The sequence below is a fragment of the Aedes aegypti genome, chromosome 1, assembly GCF_002204515.2.
Source record: "Aedes aegypti strain LVP_AGWG chromosome 1, AaegL5.0 Primary Assembly, whole genome shotgun sequence".
NCBI lineage: Eukaryota > Metazoa > Arthropoda > Insecta > Diptera > Culicidae > Aedes > Aedes aegypti.
The window spans coordinates 74,010,021-74,028,907 of record NC_035107.1 but is presented as its reverse complement, the minus strand read 5'-3'; the positions used below and the strand labels follow the sequence as shown (position 1 = coordinate 74,028,907).

General features: G+C 38.1%; 1 protein-coding gene across 8 annotated transcripts in view; it reads right to left on the bottom strand.

The window, feature by feature from the left end:
- The window catches only part of LOC5574253 (carboxypeptidase D), a 50,700-nt gene that overhangs the window by 8,076 nt on the left and 23,737 nt on the right, over nt 1-18,887 (bottom strand). Inside the window, exons 1-5 of one of the 8 annotated variants that reach the window (XM_021839965.1) lie at nt 13,976-13,995; nt 4,526-5,289; nt 4,421-4,450; nt 3,740-4,305; nt 3,169-3,452 (exon numbers count right to left, since the gene is read on the bottom strand). In XM_021839965.1, coding sequence (XP_021695657.1) covers nt 3,198-3,452; nt 3,740-4,305; nt 4,421-4,450; nt 4,526-5,273 — 1,599 coding nt within the window. In that variant the 5' untranslated portion in view covers nt 5,274-5,289; nt 13,976-13,995 and the 3' untranslated portion in view covers nt 3,169-3,197. Of the gene's footprint in view, nt 1-3,168; nt 3,501-3,739; nt 4,324-4,420; nt 4,451-4,525; nt 5,290-5,412; nt 5,433-13,975; nt 13,996-18,887 lie in introns of those variants that run through there. The other 7 variants (XM_021839975.1, XM_021839956.1, XM_021840019.1 and 4 more) reach the window with 7 other exon arrangements.

Below are 18,887 nucleotides of genomic sequence, written 5' to 3'. Positions count from 1 at the left end.
CCAATACAAGCAATTTTGGGATGGCATTCGCCGTTTTGTGCATAGCAAGCGAATATACAATAAACGCCTCCTTCGTTTGAGAAAGGGGAGCGAACGGAATGAAGACAAAGTGGTTCGTTGACGATTTTGGATTGACGTTCGTCGTGCATTCTTTCGTCGATGACGAGACGACGACCTGCCAGAGTTATTATACAGGATGACGATGTCTTTTTATATTTCGTCATCGCACTATGACGAATCTGACGATTGCCTGCCCTGGTAGCAGGTCAGTGGAGGAGGCCTTCATGTCTTTGAAGAGGGAGACAGCGGGGATACGCATGACCATTAACTCTACCAAAACGAAGTACATGGTTGCAGGTAAAGATACAGGTAGGCCAAGTGGTGTTGATGCTGAGGTAGTGTTTGATGGATTGTGTTTGAATTTGTTGAACAGTTTGTTTATCTTGGACCACTTTTGACGTGTCATTTCCGGCGAAGTGAAAAAACGTGTTACGGTTGCGAACACGGTTGCGGCTTACCAACTAAGACGTGTTGTGGTTTACCGACTACGTAAACAGCTCTGGTCCCGCATCTTGCAAACGGTAACAAAATTCACCCTGTATAAAACATTGATTCTTCTGAAGGTTTTTTTACGGGCACGAAGTGTGGACATTGAAAAAGGCACAAAAGGTGCTGCGGACAATACTCGGTGGGAAACTAAAAAATGATGTGTGGTGCAGACGCATAAATGAAAAGTTTTTTCAAGTGCGTGGGGATACGAATATTCAACGTTCGTCAACGTTCGAGGCAACTTGAGAAGTATCACCCAAGACCGTGCGAACAGCATTTTAATAATGTAAAAAAGTCCATTTTTGCGTTAAGTTTGTGCAATCTTCTTGGCTTGGCAATTATTTGTTTAGTTAAACTTCAACAGTTACTGAACTGAAAACATGATATAGCATATATAATGATTCTAAATTTTTCTTAAACCTCCGTGGCATCATTATAAAATCTAAGAAAATCCTTTGTGAGTACACGTTTAGTTAGTAGAGCTACAGCGCATTGTGTCATTTTGCCATGCATGTCAATGAAGGTGATTTTTGCGGTACTCACCGCATCAAGACAATATAATTTGCATATTACAATCAATTATCAAAACGCCAAACGCATCTGCATCTTATATCTTGAACACAAGATCATTTTTGTGAGATTACATCAGACATATATTTCTCATCAAATGACAAACTTCTTGACATGCGCTTTAATTTTTTTTCAATACAACAGGTAATTGGAGAATTGCAAAAGTGAAACCGAAGAAATTTCAATATTCGAACATTTTCAGTAAGTTAAGGACTGGATGTGAGATAATATGAAAGCATGAAAGTTGAACTGTCTTTTGTGGAACATTATGAAAGGCATGTGAGATCTGATGTCTTCGAATATTTGCATTTATTTCTATCCCTTTCTTCTTTGCAAAATAAATAAATATAAATCAATGACATACTTAATGTTACATTATTAAACTGTCTGTTCCGAAGTGATCGCACTTTTTATAAAAAAAAATTGAATTCGTTTTGTCAGTCTTAACCTAATGTACCAATATTATTATTTCAATAATTCTCTAGTATGTACAAATTTAAATTTGACCGTGTTAAAATCAGATTTTGAGAAAAATATCAATGGCACTCGATGAATTTGTAAAAAGCTATGATTGCTGGTTGATTTTCAAATTCATAATTTTGCAGTGCACATGGATAAGTGCTACGGCGCACAGTAATAGGATTTCTATGCGGTGGAAGTGCTGTTATAAGGCATGTAAGCATTTGAAGTACACAGAAAAAAATCCGTTCTCGTATCCGTGAACAGCAGTCGTGAACTCGTCTACAAGCAAAAATACACCGTGAACTAGATCATGTTTATGTGACCGTTGGTGGTAGTTCATGGTGTATTTATGACAGTTCACGTTTTCCAGAATTCTTTTTTGAACGTGTACTATTATAATGTCTGTTAGGGTTTATTATTAGTGCTTATGGTTACTCGGGCAGTTCGACAAGTACTGAGATAACCGGTTCATTCGCCACTGTAATCGAATGAAACTATGATAGCTATGAGTACTTAAAACGTTTATAGAAAATGAGCTATTCGCGAGGACGGTATATTCCGAGAAATGACATTCGGAAAACTGGCGCTTGGAGGAACGCCATTCATGGTATCGACATTTGGAGAAAAATATCCCCACCATATGATAAACATTACATACTTCGATAATGCGCATGCAAATTTAATTTTTGTAATGTTACGTCAAAGAATTTTTCAGTATAATTGAAACTTTTAAAATATTAGAGTGTGTTTCAAAAGCCCAAGCAAGCGAGTTCGGTTTGCGTCGACGGAATTTTCGGTTTTCTCGGTTTTTGTATGTGCTGGCCAGTATTTTGCGAGTGCGATCTATGCCATCAGAATCGTTTACACAAACCCGTGTGTGGACATGTTTTATTTGGACGGTCGATTGAATGGTGAATTGAAGAGAGGTTTTAAATGCAGAATTCGGTGAGCTTGTTCCAATATGAACCAATGCCCAAATACGATTCATATGTGCCAGAGCGACTACCAAACGAATCCTATGGCCTTTCCCACCCCATTAACATTCCCTAACATCCCGTAACATCTATGAAAGGTCGTAGAGTTCTCTGCATTTTTCTTAAGTAGGCGTTCAATTAATCATTTCTTCCCATTCCTCAGCATTCGCAAGGACGTGGCCAGGACAGCTTTCGACTGTTGGAAGATGCGTCAATGTTGTCTAAGAATCAAGGGTTGGTCCCAAATCATTGACTTTGGTAACGGACGAGAAGGAAGCAACCCTCATACAACGGTCTAGGATTGTACCACCTACGAATTTGTGCGAATTGCTTAATGCTAATGCTAATTGAAATTTTTAAATATTAGAGCATGGAAGGGGTTGAAATGCATTTGAACTTCAAAATCTGTCACCAGGTTTTAGTCTGCTCAAATCATACATGCGATGTGAATATGTGATAATACAAAAAATCCGTACCATTAATGGAGTTTTGGAAGCATCTATCTTTGAAACAACTACAAATCTTATATGACCCCAATTAAACAACAAGCAAACATATGTACATACAAACAACTATTATTAAGAAAGAAAAAAGAACAGAGAGATATATTTACAGTGGCACTCCAAACCCCCTGGAAAGTGCTTAGTTAGTAAACACCAAACGATCTTTGAGGCCTTGAAGAATCTCCTGCGTTGTCCCGTTCGCTGAATTATGAAGGTACTGCGGCAAATCCGCATTAGATGGAGCAGAATTGAAGACTGTTGGCGACGAAGTAGCTATTGCTGCGGTTCTGGCAGTTGTCGTTGATTGATAGACCGTTGGTTTCTGCTGGGAATGTTCGTCAATGCGTTCGCCCAAGCCGGACGATTCCGACGGCACCGGAGATGACGGCGGTGGCTGTCAATGATGGTTATAGGGTTTTAAATGGTTTACAAATAAATACGGCTGTGTTGAACCCGTGGTAGACCCGATAAGACGAAAGAGGGTTGAAAGAGAGAAAAAAAGATTTTGGTTGGATAAAATCTGTTAGTTGACCTAAATCCGTAAGTTTTGCAGATTTGATCTTTTTTGCTGGGTTAGTCAAAACAGTGCAGTCAATCAATTGTTGTAAATTTTGAACAGCTCTAATATTTACAGTGCAGATACTGTACATAATTCATTCCTTCCACCGCCTTCAGACCTACCTTCGATGGTTGCATGGTGACGTTCAGCAATGTAGGATGCTGCTCAACGACCATGAAATCGACGTCTCTTGGGACGAATCCGTCGGCAAACACCTCCAACTTGTAGACGCCGGGCATCAAGATTCGCCAGAACTCGCCGTACTTTGTAGTACTGAAGCCGACGTCCCTACCCTTGATCTTCAGCTGAGCACGCTCGATGGGACCTCCGTTGGGATCCATGACGAAACCTTGGACTCCACGATGCGCTTCAGCGAGGAACTTGATCATCGACAGCTGGTTATCATCCCAGTACTTGCGCAGCTCGTATGCCGGTGGGAACTTGCAGCAGGACACCTCCAGCGTAACCTCCATACAACCGTGCCAGATGTAGTTGTAGTCTTGCATTCCACCGGTCAGTGGGTACCAAGCAGCACCATTGGTAATGCCGTTCTCGAACGAAGGCGAAGCAGACTTGCAGGCCACACCTCGGGACATTTTGGCGTGATTGTTGGCATAGGTCAGCGAGAGGTGTTTGAACACATCGTCATCCGGTGTCAACGATGGTTGAGACACGTAGCTATTGAACACTGAACTCAAAAGGGGTCATGTTGGAAGAAAGGAAATAGAAAAGGCAACATATGAGAATACGAACGATCGTGGTTAAAGGTTGTGAATATGATTGGACAATTCGGACAAGCTCACCGGCACAAGTAGACGAAGATCTACAGATCTCTGTTTCCACGAAAGCATGTGTGTAATTTAACGATCAATACTTATCAATACACAACTCTCAAAATGGATACTTACTGGCATTGGGGGTGTTATCATACGGGTAACTGGCAACTAGAGCTCCACCGTGCAGAGATCCACTCAGCACAAACTGAATCTTGTTGATCCACTCCTTGACGGCTTCTGTTTCCGGTTGCGACCGCTTGTTGTTCTGCTTGAAGTAATCCGGGAAGTTGCGGTTCAGATCAAAGCCCCGTGAGTTGTATCGTCCCTGGCCGCCGTCACAGGTACCCTCCTTGGATGCGGCATAACCATCCGGGTTCAACGAAGGCAGAATGTGGATACGAGTGTTGTCCAGCAGCCACTTGATGTACGGGTCAGTAGTGTAGCTGGTGATCAGGTACTGGATCATGTGAAGTAGCAGTTCACGGCCAACGGCCTCGTTTCCGTGGATGTTACCGATGTACTTGACGTCCGGTTTGCCGAGCATATGTTCATAGGGAGACGCAGACACCACCATTACCCACAGTTCACGACCCTGGACAGACTTTCCGATTGAGTACAGTGCCGTCAGGTTCGGATACCGAGCCGTGGTCGCCCTCAGATATCGCGTCATGTCCTCGTGATTGTGGTAGACAAAATCCAGCGAGGAAGTGTCCGGACGATACGCTCGAGGTTCATCGCCCGCACCACCGAAACCCGGGAGGACATCTGATCGGTCGTTACTGGCAATGCTTATCTGATCGGACGTGGGAACCTGGATCGCGAAGGCGATTCCGGTGCATAGCGTCACTACCGCCAGAACGGTTTGTTTCGTTGTCAGCATCTTGGCTGTGAGTTATCTGTGAATGCGATAGGAAAACAAACAGTAGGGATTAGTCTACGATTAATTCTATAATAAACTTAATTGATGATACTAAATATTCAAATCAACTGATCTGTACCGGTTCCTAGAGGCTCTATACCTGCAAGATATTCAAACGAGCAAAACAAATCGTCATCACGCATTACGATCGAGATATATCTCCTGTAGTACTTCCTCAGGGGAAGCACGTCCACGTCGTAAAGTTCGCAATCGTGCGAGGGTGAAACAAGATTGGATTATAAAGTTTTCTCGTTCTGAATGTATATGGTGGACCAGACTAATTTGTGTGATTCCTAATGGTGTTTGGAGGTAGCTCATAAATTACGTTGAACTTAATTTAAATCTGTTGTGTCCACTACGCTTTCGTGTGGGTTTTACCCAATAGTACGAAAAATATCGTTTGATGGACTGTTGAATTTCATAGTCTCTCCACACTTACATAATGTATTACAGGCACTTTACGCTCGCCAGGGGTAATTAATGTGATAGATAGCTATCTGTGAAATGCAAAGTTAATTATCTCCATTAGTGTTGTGTCAGGTCCGTCCCACTCGGACTCATTTTGGGTACCACTTCTAGTACTGCATTTGGTCCCTCGGTAGTGCAAAAGGTACCCAAGTTTGACAGATCGCAGTGCACTTTGAACGGCATTCTAGATTACCTTATGAACCACAACATTTTGGGCAATTGCAAGGGACATGGGGGTCTTTAATTTGTCTTTGGTTGTGTGGTAAATGACTCGATTTAGTAAAAAGATAGAACAAACAGCACTAACGAATGGTGAGTGTTTGTAGCTCTAAAACAAGAGTAAAAAACAATTTCAGCTAAGGTATTTTGGAAAAGTTCAAATCAGGTTGTTTTTTTTTTACAGCGGAGAATGTTTGCAAATGGTACTCATTACAATCACCAATAAAATAATGACAATAAGGATATCCAAACACTCTGATTTTAATATTAACAATTCCTGATAGGTACCAGAATCTTCCTGCCCATAAGACTTCCAGTGCCTGAAATGACACTGGATGACACGTCAAAGCTAGGTTCTCGCTGTAACAGATTTGCGATCGGTGTCGGTAGCGCTTGTTTTAATTGACTGCGAATCAATACTACTGACTGCCTGTTCCGGTGGACTTTTACTTTTTTACTTTTTTAGGGATGAATGGTAAGTGGAGCCCAAAATAAAACCTAACCACATAAGTATGGAGCCTTAGGAGAACCAGGGCGTCCTCCACAGTGTTGTGCTCTTCCTAAGGCACCCGAAGCAATGGTGCTGGCGACCTTGTGTTTCTCTCAGATAATCGGCTGCCCTTCTTCAGTCTCAAGCAAAAGGTTAAATAAGGGTGAAATCACCCAAATGATCTCGCATTATGTGTTGTACACAGTGTATTCTGCGCTTTTTCGCCTTTGGCTACTTTCAATATATATCGATCCATTTTTTTTTTTTGGCGTTTTTTCTTTCGTGGTGAGATTGCAAAATGCTTAATCCTGCCTAGTATGGTTTGCGACTACGGTAAGGATAGCTTATATCAGGCCTGCTCAACGTACGGCCCGCGAAGAGCTTGCAGATTCTTCTAATATTTGGCCCCTTCACTGCTCGCGAAACTCTAGAATTAAACATTTAAACTTTTCAAGGCTTATTATTAAAAATGGAGATTCCTTAATTTTATTTTATAGATTCTCTACATGTTTTTTGTCCATACATATTTGCTCGATTTCTTAAATTATGAAAAGTGTTCCATTTAAAATGAAATGCAAAATTTCATGAGGGTTCAATATGTACGAGGAATCTCGCCAATAGCATTCTTAACTATTATATGACCAATACTGCATTTATATCAAGTTCGAACAAAATTTGTCGGCAGAAATATGAAGGCTAATCGCTATCTTATTATAACGTGGATTTTCAAAAACGCTTGACCATGAATTGTATATAGGAGAAAGATTATAACCCATATTAGGCAGATTCAGGATCAGGATTTTATAATAATACGGTCCTAAAGCCCTGTCCCAATTTTAGTGCAAAACGCTTAAGTTTAGGTCAAAAACATATGTTTACTCAATTTTCTAATGTTTTCCGATAGTTAAAGACAAAAAAACATTTTTTTAAGTTTATTTTTAAATTTTGTCACACCCCTTGGTTTAAACTCAAATTTTGGGTGTATTTTGTTTTCCGTGTCCCTTCCGAAATGTCAGAAAGGAACAACCCCGGTGTTAAAAAGTTGAACCCCTGTGGTATTTTTGTCGACTAAGCGAACGTCAAACTTGATCTCAAGTGTCAAGGTTCATTTATGGATCCAATTTTCAAATTAAAGTTTTAATATCTTAATTGTGAATTGTGATTGCACAAGTCTTTCAAAGTTTATATGGGAATTACTATGGGAAAAGCATGCAAATCATTTAATCGGTCATAGTGTTTGCCCATGTGCTCTTGGGGATTGGAACTATGTTGATAATGCAAGAAACATTCATCAGCTACAACTTTGCCGAGATGAACCAGCCAAGGGCTGAAAATCTCCCTAATAAAGATAAATAATAATAATAATAATAACTTTGCCGAAGACCGTTTTCAAATCGGACGTCTCAGTAGGTAATAGTTATTGATTTATGTTCAATCGCAAATTTCTATACAGTGCTCATTTATCATTAAGAATTCATAATTATTGAACACAACAGATGGTTTTGATTGGCATAAAGTCATTTGACATAAGATCATTTGGCATAAAATCGTTTGGCATAATGAGTGATTTAAAAATATTCAATCATAATTTATCATATATAATAAGCAGTTTCTTCTGTTTTTTTTCCTAAATATCGGCGTTTTTCGAAACTTTTTACCAAGTTGGCACCACCGAGAAACAATTTTGACTAGTTCTCAGCAAACTAGCGCACAATGCAGTGACAGCAAATGCCAAACGCAATTAAGGATGTGTTTAAATAAAATCCTTTAAACAGTCAAATAAAAAAAAGAATCGTGAAGGGATACTTTAATCAAACTATCAACAATTGCTCTAACATCGTTTACTATAAAAATTTGATTTTGTTTTCAGTGATTATTAAAAAGCATAACTCGATTAAAGTTCGTAATACTTAATAAAGCCAAATTTGGAAAAAGAAGGAAAAACTTATATACAGAATATTGGAAGCTTTGATGCAAATACCTATTATTGCAGCATTTAAATAATAATAGCCTTTATGTTTTTGTTTAAAATTATTAGGGCTTTTATGCCAAAAATCTTCACAAAGCCTAATTTTAACGAACAACACAATTTTGGAAGTAAATATTTCTGGCTAGGGGCCCAGATAGCCGTAGCGATAAACGCGCAGCTATTCAGCAAGACCAAGCTGGGGGTCGTGGGTTCGAATCCCGCTGGTCGAGGATCTTTTCGTAAAGGAAATTTTCTCGATTCCCAGGGCATAGAGTATCTTCGTACCTGCCACACGATATACACATGCAAAAAATGGTCATTGGCATAGTAAGCTCTCAGTTAATAACCGTGGAAGTGCTCATAAGAACAGCTTAGTGAGAAGCAGGCTCTGTCCCAATGGAAATGTAACGCCAGAAAGAAGAAGAAGAAGATGGTAATAAAAAACCGCCTATTTTTGCTAGAAGGGAAAATTTATAATTGAAGTATTTATGTTTCAAACATATCTTGAAACAAGATCCAGTGCTTGTAAAACATAAATGTGTGTTGAAATATTAGCAGGATTCAAAGCAATGATTATTCTAACGGCAAGGCTTGAAACCAGGGCTGTTAAATGTCATGAATATCACGTGACTTTGTCAATTGAATATTGTCAATATCGTCGTTTCCCGTGGAAAAAGTCATCGGAAAATGTTTTTCCCAGCGACATTTTCCGAACCACTATCGGTTGGCAATATTTGCTAATGCAACATTTCGCTTGGGAGGGTGGTATAAACATTTTAATTTTTACAAAATTTTGACTTTTAACAGCAGAAATTCAAGTTGAAACAATTAATCAAACAGCAAAATATTAAAAATAAGGTTTTTCAAAATATAATCTAACAAAAATATAAATCTTTATAGAACAGTCTTTATTTAAAAGAAGGCAGAATTAATTAATAAAACAATAGAAAAACTAAAAAGTAGATTGGAGTGCTTTGTACCTTTTAATTCCAATAACAAGACATGGCCCTTTCCGGATGTTCCGACATCGGTTCCGGTAGGCCTTAAATTTGGCACTTATTGACTATTCGGTACCAGAGTATTCTGACGTTTTGAAATTCATGATTCTAACTGGAACAAAGCCTGCTTCTCAGCTTAGTATTCTTGTGAGCATCTCCGCATATATAAACTGTGAGCTTTCTTTGCCAGTTCACCATTTTTGCATATGTATATCGTGTGGCAAGCAATTTTCAGGCAAACACATAAATATGACATCTCATTTATTTTAAACATGTCTTAAAATAAATATGATATCATTTTTATAGACCCAGAAATGTCCTTTCCAGAGCAGGTTTTCTGCAGAGTGGCCATAATTTCTTTCCAAAGAAAACCCGATATTAATTCATAAGAGAACGGAACCTTAGAAGGAATCACCGATGTCCTAAAAATTCGAGAAGAAATCTCTGGAGAAATTATTGCAGAAAGAAACCCTTGACTTGTTATTGAAAAAAGCTCTAAATAAGTCTCTGGAGAAATTCCTAAATTCGAGAATTCTTGATGGAGTTTCAGTAGGAATGCCTGAAAGTATTCCTGGAGCAATCTTTGAAAGAATTCCTGAAAGAATCATAGAAGCCAATTCAAGAGCAATCCTTTAAAATATTATTTAAGTAATTCATGGGAATATTACTCAATAAAACCATGAAGGTAGTCCTGGAGGAATCCCTGGAGGTATTCCTAGAGAAATTTCTGGAGGAATTCCTGGAGGAAGCCCTTGGTGTTATTGGGGGAATCCCTGAAGGCATTACTGGAGGAATCCCTGAGGTGTTATTGGAGGAATTCCTAGAGATGTTCTAAGAGAGATCTTTTGAGGTATTACTGGAGCAATTCTTGAATGTATTCTTGGAGAACCTTATGGAGGTATTCCTGGATAAAATCTTGGAGGAATGCCTGGAGGTAGTCCTCGAGGAATCTTTGTGGTAGTTCTGGAGGAATCTCTGGAGGTATTCTTGGAGAAATTCCTGGAGCAATCCATGGAGGTATTCTTCGAGGAACAAATTCCTGGATGGATGTATTTCATGAAGTATTCCTGGAGGAAGTCCTGGAGGTGTTCTTGGAGATATTTTTAGAGGACGGTTCAAAAAACGTCCCATTTGAGCCGTACCGGAACCGAAATTAGAACACCATTTGATTTATACCATCATGCATATTCAATATAATATGGAAAAACATGAATTTCGAGTCGTCAGAATAATATATATGGCACCATGTATATTTTCTTATAGATGAAAAATCATGAACTTTAAGCTGTCGAACGCTACCAATAAGTAAAATTCCCTAAGTGTCCCCTTGGGTTCCCTATCGGAACCTGTATCAGATGGCCACAATAATCCAATATGATCCTAAGCTGCTCAGGATAGTATCTTTATATTTGGGAGTCCATCATAATCGATGTTTTAGAGTGATTCAATGCATTTATTATTGAGTATCCTTTTTAGTTGCCTCCTTATGCATCCCACGTGACTTTGGCCCTATTTTGAAAATACGCCATTTTTTGAATCATTCGTAACTTTCTGAAAACTATATTAGATTCCCGATCTAACCGTGGTAGAGTCATCAAAATCGGCTGATAATTGACAAAGTTATTGCAAGTTAAAGAAAAAATGTTTATCGATTTCCCCTGGGTAAATAATAATATACTATTTGTAATGTTTTCTCATCTGTCAATAATCAATGAGTTTATTCAAGAGCATTGGATTGATGAATAAAGCATCATTTTGTTTAGTACTAATTATTTACAAAATAAGCCTGAAGTCTCCACTCTCCCACGACATCGATTAACTCCTTGCGATTTTGACGTTTCTTGCCGACATTTTTCTCATTCAGGCTTATTCTGCCATTCGGATGAATCGCGACGAGCAAATATTATAAGGAAGAAGTCAACTTCTGTCACCTCAGTCGACTCATCTCTCCTAACCCTATGCACCGGGTAAACCTGACTATCTTGTTTGATGATTTTGATTGAGTTATTTATCAACTTATCATCGACACCGTCATTCAAGTTTCAAGGAATGTTATATAACTGGGTGTAACAATAAACTGATTCGCCATGAGTAAGACAATGACAATTCGAGGTGACCAAACAGTTCAATGCCCAACCGTTTCATGTCTGGTTCCCACATTTAAAATTCTCAAGCCCAAAGAACCCGGTCTGATATATGAGACCTGAAACTCAAAAAAACTAGCTATCACACTGAAAGCTGTCATTGAATAAAAATCAGCAGTTATATATAAAGAACGATTAAATTTTTAAAGAATAATAAATTCTTTAGAGCTCGAAACTAATAACTAAACAACGTATTTGCGAGACATTTTTTCTAAGAAAGATGATATTCTGGTAGAACAATAAATTCAACGTATCTTTCAACATATCCAACGTTAAATTCTCTAGTTTAAATAAAATTTATAGTAGCTAAATATGTTGGTTAACGTAGGCAAACTATTTATATAGCATTTGACACAATTCCCTTTAGGATTCTACAAAATTTGGTACAATAAAACGTCCCGTCTTTAAATCCTAAAACGACTGAAGAATAAAATAATTGACAACAACAATTAGTCCTATATAGACTGTAGCATATATTCTAATCATGTTGTAAAGCGTATATAATATCATATAGAAAGATTAATTATTGTCTTCTTAAGATCCAATTTTAATTCATTGTGAAAAAATATAGTTTAGTTCTATATCTGTTGGACAAAATGCTTTCCCAATAAAACATTACAAACTAATTTTTCAACCAAATGTCCTGTCGACAAAGTTTCATTTGACTAGACGTTCCAAAGGCATTCGACCAAATGTCCATTCGACCAAATATACTTTCGACCAAAAGTTATTCGACCAAATATCCTAAAGCCATTGTTGGTTAGTATGGGAAGAAACTAAAATTTCTAAACATTACCAAGAACCCTGAGGACTTTCCACGATAATAATTCAAAATTGTTAAAAATGTTGAATGTAACAAATATGCAGTTATGGGCAGTGATGTACAAAATACAACAGCGCAACAGCCCGAAGGTTAATTTAAAAACGAAGTACACACACGTTAATTATTTTATTTTCCATTTTCTCGAAGTTTAGAATTTGACAACGAAGTTTTGTTGTTAAGTGCACGGCTCTAGGTGTCTGGGTTTGATTCTTAGTAAGTGCTGGATTTTTGTTTGCTACCTGGAAATTACTAAAGGATGCGCACCAAGCAACATTCTCAGTTGATAACTGTGACATTGTTTGAAGCTAATATTTCTGCTCAGAAATAGGTTTTGATGTTGTCAGATTGTAATACCAACAAGGGACATGGTCGTACATAGGACCGAAGTCAACTAAATCCTATACCAAAAAAAAAAAATATCTTTTTCAGATTTTTTATTTTAGTTTGTTTGTCCTTGTAATTTTTACCTTTTGTTCCGAATCGAATTTAATATATATTTATAAGATTGAAGCTTATGACTTGAAAAAAGTTGGTACCAATTCATCGTTTTCTTATTAAAATAATTATTTTCCTAAAAAGTTTATTTGTAGTTAAGATTAATTGAGGCCACAGAATTGTGGGGAGACCAAACCTCGATGTCCACCCTAAATTCGGCCCTGGTTTTATATGAGTGAATATCTAAAACATTTTCATTTATTGTGATAGTTTGGAAAGATAGAAACCCAACACGCAATTTGTGTTGTTACTAGATACATTTTGTCCTGGATTATAAAAAAATATATCTGTTCACTTTGGGGGCCTTCCTTAGACGAGTGGTTAGAGTCCGCGGCTTCAAAGCAAAGTCATGCTTAAGATGTCCGGGTTCGAATCCCGGTCGGTCCAGGATCTTTTCTTCTGTCATCCTAATTTGGTAAAACAAATTTGAATTTATTTTTGTAATGGTAATTTCCTTGATATTCCTGGGCATAAAGTAACATCGTACCTGCCACACGATATACGAATACGAAAATGGAAATATTGGCAAATAAAATTCTCAGTTAATAACTGTGAAAATGCTCATGAGAACACTATGCCGAGAAGCAGGCTCTGTCCTAGTAAGGATGTAATGCCAAAAAAGAAGAAACAGAATAAGAGATTTGGTCACTTTAAATTAAAACATGATCAAATTGAATGAAATTAGAAGTTAAATCATTATTGTCCGACTATAACACGATCATAAGACGTCCCAATCAAATGATCTTTTTCAAATAGTTTTACTCACTTCAAGCCGTCCGAAGAAAATGAAAGTTACGTTCCGAGGTTTGACATACAAATCAACCAGACAAACCCCCCGTTGTTAAACATCAATGACTCAACATGTTGAGCGTAAAACCACACAATTTAGCACCTCCTCCAATTTCTCCAACCAAACGGTACATGTGTCTGGCGTAAACCGGTTGTTTCGGACGTGTCTAACGCGGGTGAAGGTCTTGGTCAGCGTGGACAACCCATAAATCATAACACCCAACAACGGTCACCGCACGTCCAAATTCCATCGTCGTAGGTAACTCACCTTCCAAAACGGTAATCCGCTGGAATCACTGTTCCAGTTGTTGTTATCGTCGTCGGTCACGAGCGAAAGAGAAATTCTTTCGAACACGGCCCGAAAAAAATGGGTCACCGGCAACGACAGTCAACAACATACCACGACGGCAACAACTAGGGTAGCAGCATCGGTTTTGGGCAGCCCAAGAGGAAATATTTTTGTGCGAAGCCCGCAAGTTTAACGTCAGAAAAAAATCAAAACTGGACAGAAACCATCTTTTTGCGTTGAAAATCGCCAACCATGACCAGTTCTGCTAACTTTTCAATTTGGTTTTTAAATTGATCAATCACATTGCTTCCTTATAAGAATAGTAAATTATAAGAATAGTAAAGCTTATATTTCATTTTATTTACGGAAAATATTGCAACTGAGCAGATACCTTTTTTTCGCTTTAGAAATCATGTTGGTCAATATAGGCCAGAAGAAACAGGTTCAGCCACATTTTTAACTTAGGTTCTTAAATTGGTTAGTCACATTGATATTTTAATAGGAATGCTCTGACTAAATTAGGTATATGGAAGTTGAAATTATAGCTACTGCTACTATGGCTAAAACCGTGCTTCAACCCTATGGTGAACCCTATCAGGTCCGGAGAAACTGGCGTGGCGACACCAAGCGCGGAAGTATTCTGGCAATGACAGCGAAACCAGCAGTGGGGTGGCAGCTGTGGAAAATCGCTCCCCGATGTGACCCTGACCTTAAAATGTGCGATAGGGATAGGGAGGGATGCTGCGCTGCAGATTACGAACAGTGTGCAATGCAGGATTTTCCCGATGACGTCAGTTGGAAGCGCAGCTCTCGAGCTGAAGGTGAAGGTCAGATCGGTTGCAGTGCTGAAAGGAAATCAGATGGTGCACCTAATAAAACTGTGATGACGTAGTTGTAGTCGGCTATTGAAATTGAAGTACAGGGCGGATTGAGGAATAGAGCTTTATGCAGCAGGGTAATGATTGAATGGAGCTTTTAAGAAAAAGTTTTCGCATTTTTGTTGCAAATACAATTGTAGCCTTTAGGTTAAAATTACAAGTACGTCTATTATAAAATAATTGATGTAGAAAAATAAGTAATTAATCCATCTGTATCAATAAAAGTGGAATGGTGTTTGTACGTCACTAGTTTGCATAATATTGGGTTAAAAACTTGGTGTCTTCAGTAAAGTTGTTCTGGAGGTAAAGCGCTATCTGATAGTACTTCATTTGACTTTGACCGCTAGGTGACCCTAGTGGGCATGGAACTTTTACTTTTGTTTTGCAGATATTTCAGGATCCTGACCATTTAAAAGGATGGCGTCTCCGCCAAAGGTGTTCAGTAAATTGAGGACTATCATTGTTCGAGCTATTTGATCCAAAATTTTGCCACTAGGTGGCGCTAGTGACCATGAAACTTTTGTTTTGCAAATATCTCAGGAGCCTGATCACTTAGAAAGATAGCGTCTTCGGCAAAGTAGTTCAGTAGCTCAAGGGTTATCATTATTTGAGCCAAAAAATATGATATGTTGCCTCCAGTCGGCGCTAATCACAATGAAACTTTTGTTTTGCGGATACTTCAGGATCCTGACTTTTTTTTTTGAGCAACTCTGCCGAAGACACCATCTTTCTAAGTGATCAGGATTGAACTTCTCTATCAAGTTGAACAAATCATAGAAAGTTGAAAATCGATATCACCCATTTGAAATGCTTCATTTGTTCCGAGGATTGTGAGCTGCATTATGTAATAGGGGTAGTCTATCAATATAAAGTATTGTGGGTTCTATACATTGAACATGTTTCAAAACATTTTTGTTCAAATTTTATGGGCTCAATACATTTATCTACAAAACTATGGAAAATATCAATAAAAATATGTGAGTAACTTAGAATATAAGCAAATTTAGTTTAACACAGACAAAAAAATTGTTTTGTGTGTTTTGATTTTTCAAAATTGTTAAGAAAAAAGTCTAACTGTGCTCTTTCAATCAAGCTACCAAAAATGTGAATTTTTCCTCACTAAACAACCCAACTAGCATGAAACTTTTCGTGTTAATATCTAAAATGCATTTACACGTTAGAGCTACATTCATTTATTCGTTGAAATTGCTCTAAAAACTAAAAGAAAACAATAATTTTGCTTGTAATTTACTTTCTATACACCTAATTTGACCAGGGTATTCTTTATTTGACCAATCTCAGGAGAAATCAATGTGATTGGCCAAATTAGGCACCAAAATTAAAATGATAGCTGAAACTAGTTTGGTAGCCTATATTGACCAACGTGATTTACAATGCGAACATAAGGAATCAGCATAATATGGATTGAAAGCTTTCATTCAACGTATTTGCAGTATTTTATTTTTTACTACTATTTTGTCTTTGTGGCATTCCAAAACCGATACTTCTACTCTACTGCAGTTTCATGTAAAACATGACCGACCAATATTTTTTTTTTTTTGTTATGTTGTGAGTTGCCTGTTTATACGTATTGGAATATACATATCTATCTATCTATCTATATCTATCTAAATAAAAATGGAGTGGTGTTTGTATGTCATGAAATGGCTTATATAAAATGTGAGTGCCCAAATCAAAAGTATTCCCCCGTCTGATGGTCAATCAATGCTCAAGTATTCATTTCAAATTATTTTTTTATCGTTTACCAAAACGAATCCTGTCGGTTCTCCAAAATCCCAGTGTTTTTTTGTGGAAGTGCAAAGGACTCTTCGGCTTTCACAAAGAAAGTAACAGGTCAACATTCCCCTATCATCCCTAAATTGACCTGCATTCTAACGCAGCCTGCGCCGTTATTATTGGTATAATGAGAGCATCAGTACTTACACATTGAGGATACTACTGATCCTGAGTAACGTCTGTTGGTTACATGTGTAAGCACAGCTGTTCTTGCAATTAGTGGCAACTACGAACGGTCAATCATGCTCTTGCAGGTATTGATGATGAATTGATGCAAAACCTCAAGATTTTAAGAGCACAAATCTACAGAATTTGACAGCCGTTCAAGCTGAAGTCAGAATAAAATATGATTAAAAATAATAGTGACGCTGTACAAACCAAATTAACCTTACTGACAGAGCAGAATATAACTGTTTTCGGGAATACACCACAAAATTCGCGGTTATTTTAGAAAAAAAGTGTGAATTTTTATAAATATTTCAAACGTTGTCCATCCCACAGGTCCCGAATTAGATCACAATAATAAAGCATATAGGAATTCCCATTTTTTCAACTTGATTGCATAAAGGCATGCTTTTAAAGTTTTTATCTGACACCCTCTTCGAATGGTTTAAATCAATTCAAAACATCGAGAACGTAAAGAGTAGAACGAGAGAGTATGGCAGTACAAGACGTTTTACATTACATATTGCTATTATCTGTCAAACAATGATCATTCAGAAATTAAGAAAAAAAAATGTGGGAAATGTTTGTTCTACTATATTGCAATTTCTCTACCTATTTTTTTTCGGAAGAGTTAAGTCCAAGTTTCGGGAAATGGCAGGCCTCCCCTATCCCCTTCCACTCTATTTACGACAATGGTCGTGATGAAATTACTATTAGGTACGATGAGAAATTGTAAAAAAGCGGTTTCGTGCACTTTCCCTTGTATGAATATCTCACGCATTGAGTTAGGTCAATAAATACTTTTGAACAGTAAACTGAATTAAAAAAAAAATGATAACAATACAATATTCTCTGGGTGGTATTTTGTCTTGCTGCTATACATAAATACAAGATTGAAGATTCTGTGAATGCTGTATTTAATAAGTTTTCGCCTAGATCAGGTCCGTCGCACTCGGGCTCAGATTGGGTACCACTTCTAGTATTGCATTTGGTCCCTCGGTAGTGCAAAAGGTACCCAAGTTTGACAGATCGCAGTACACTTTTCACGGCATTCTAGATTACCTTATGAGCCATAAAATTTTCGACATTTGCAAGGGACATGAAGGTCTTTAATTTGTCTTTGGCCTAGATTCTACCCCATTACACTGAATGTCATTAACCTGAATGCCATCACCCCGAGTTGCATACCTCCGTAATTATGAATGGCATATTTAAAACTTATGTTAATTTTACGCAACTTAATGTTTTAAGCCCGGTATAAACTACAGAACTTAATTACTTGTATATGTAAGACCAAATATTTACCTAAAGAAACCTAATCCCATTCAAATACTATTTTGAGTCAGTAATCAAACGCCACCAGGAACTAGTCGGAAAAAGTGGAACGAAATACAAAGCTCAAAAACACCACCCAGTGCCCCTGCCTTGAGAGAGACCCGTCCGTCCTTCGTTCAAGTGCCGGAATCCGTCACTCGATCGTGATGCCGTTGGTTGTTTGTTGGCGTTTGGAGAATTGAGGTGATCCCATTTCCGAGGAGTCTCTGTCACTCCCTTTCGAATTGTTTAACACCGACCGCATGCGCCAATTTCTCTCTTCGGCTGGCTTGCGTGTCTGGGGCAGCCCATTTGAATAAAATTCCATACTGTGCCAGCGGAACGACGCGCGCGCGCTTGTTTCTGCCAGACATGTGCGGGTGGAAGACTTCGATGCGGTCCCAGGTAGTACGTAGGTTCAGGTACCCTATGGATCGTTTCCATGCGGCAATTGTTTATTAGAAAGTTATGGAACTGATCCACGATTTAGTCGCGTGGCGTGGTTGCTTGGTTTGTATCACCATAATTCTAATTCAGTGAGCCTACAATCTATCGAATCTTATTTTTTTGGTAATACATCCCAACTAACACAGAGCCTGCTTCTCAGCTTTCAGTATTCTTATGGGCACTTCCACAGTCATTGAGGCTCAAGAATCCACCATTCAATCATCAGCAATCATCAAAAATTGAAAACTATTTTTTTCTTTCAATTTTCAATCAATCCTTATGAAAATCTT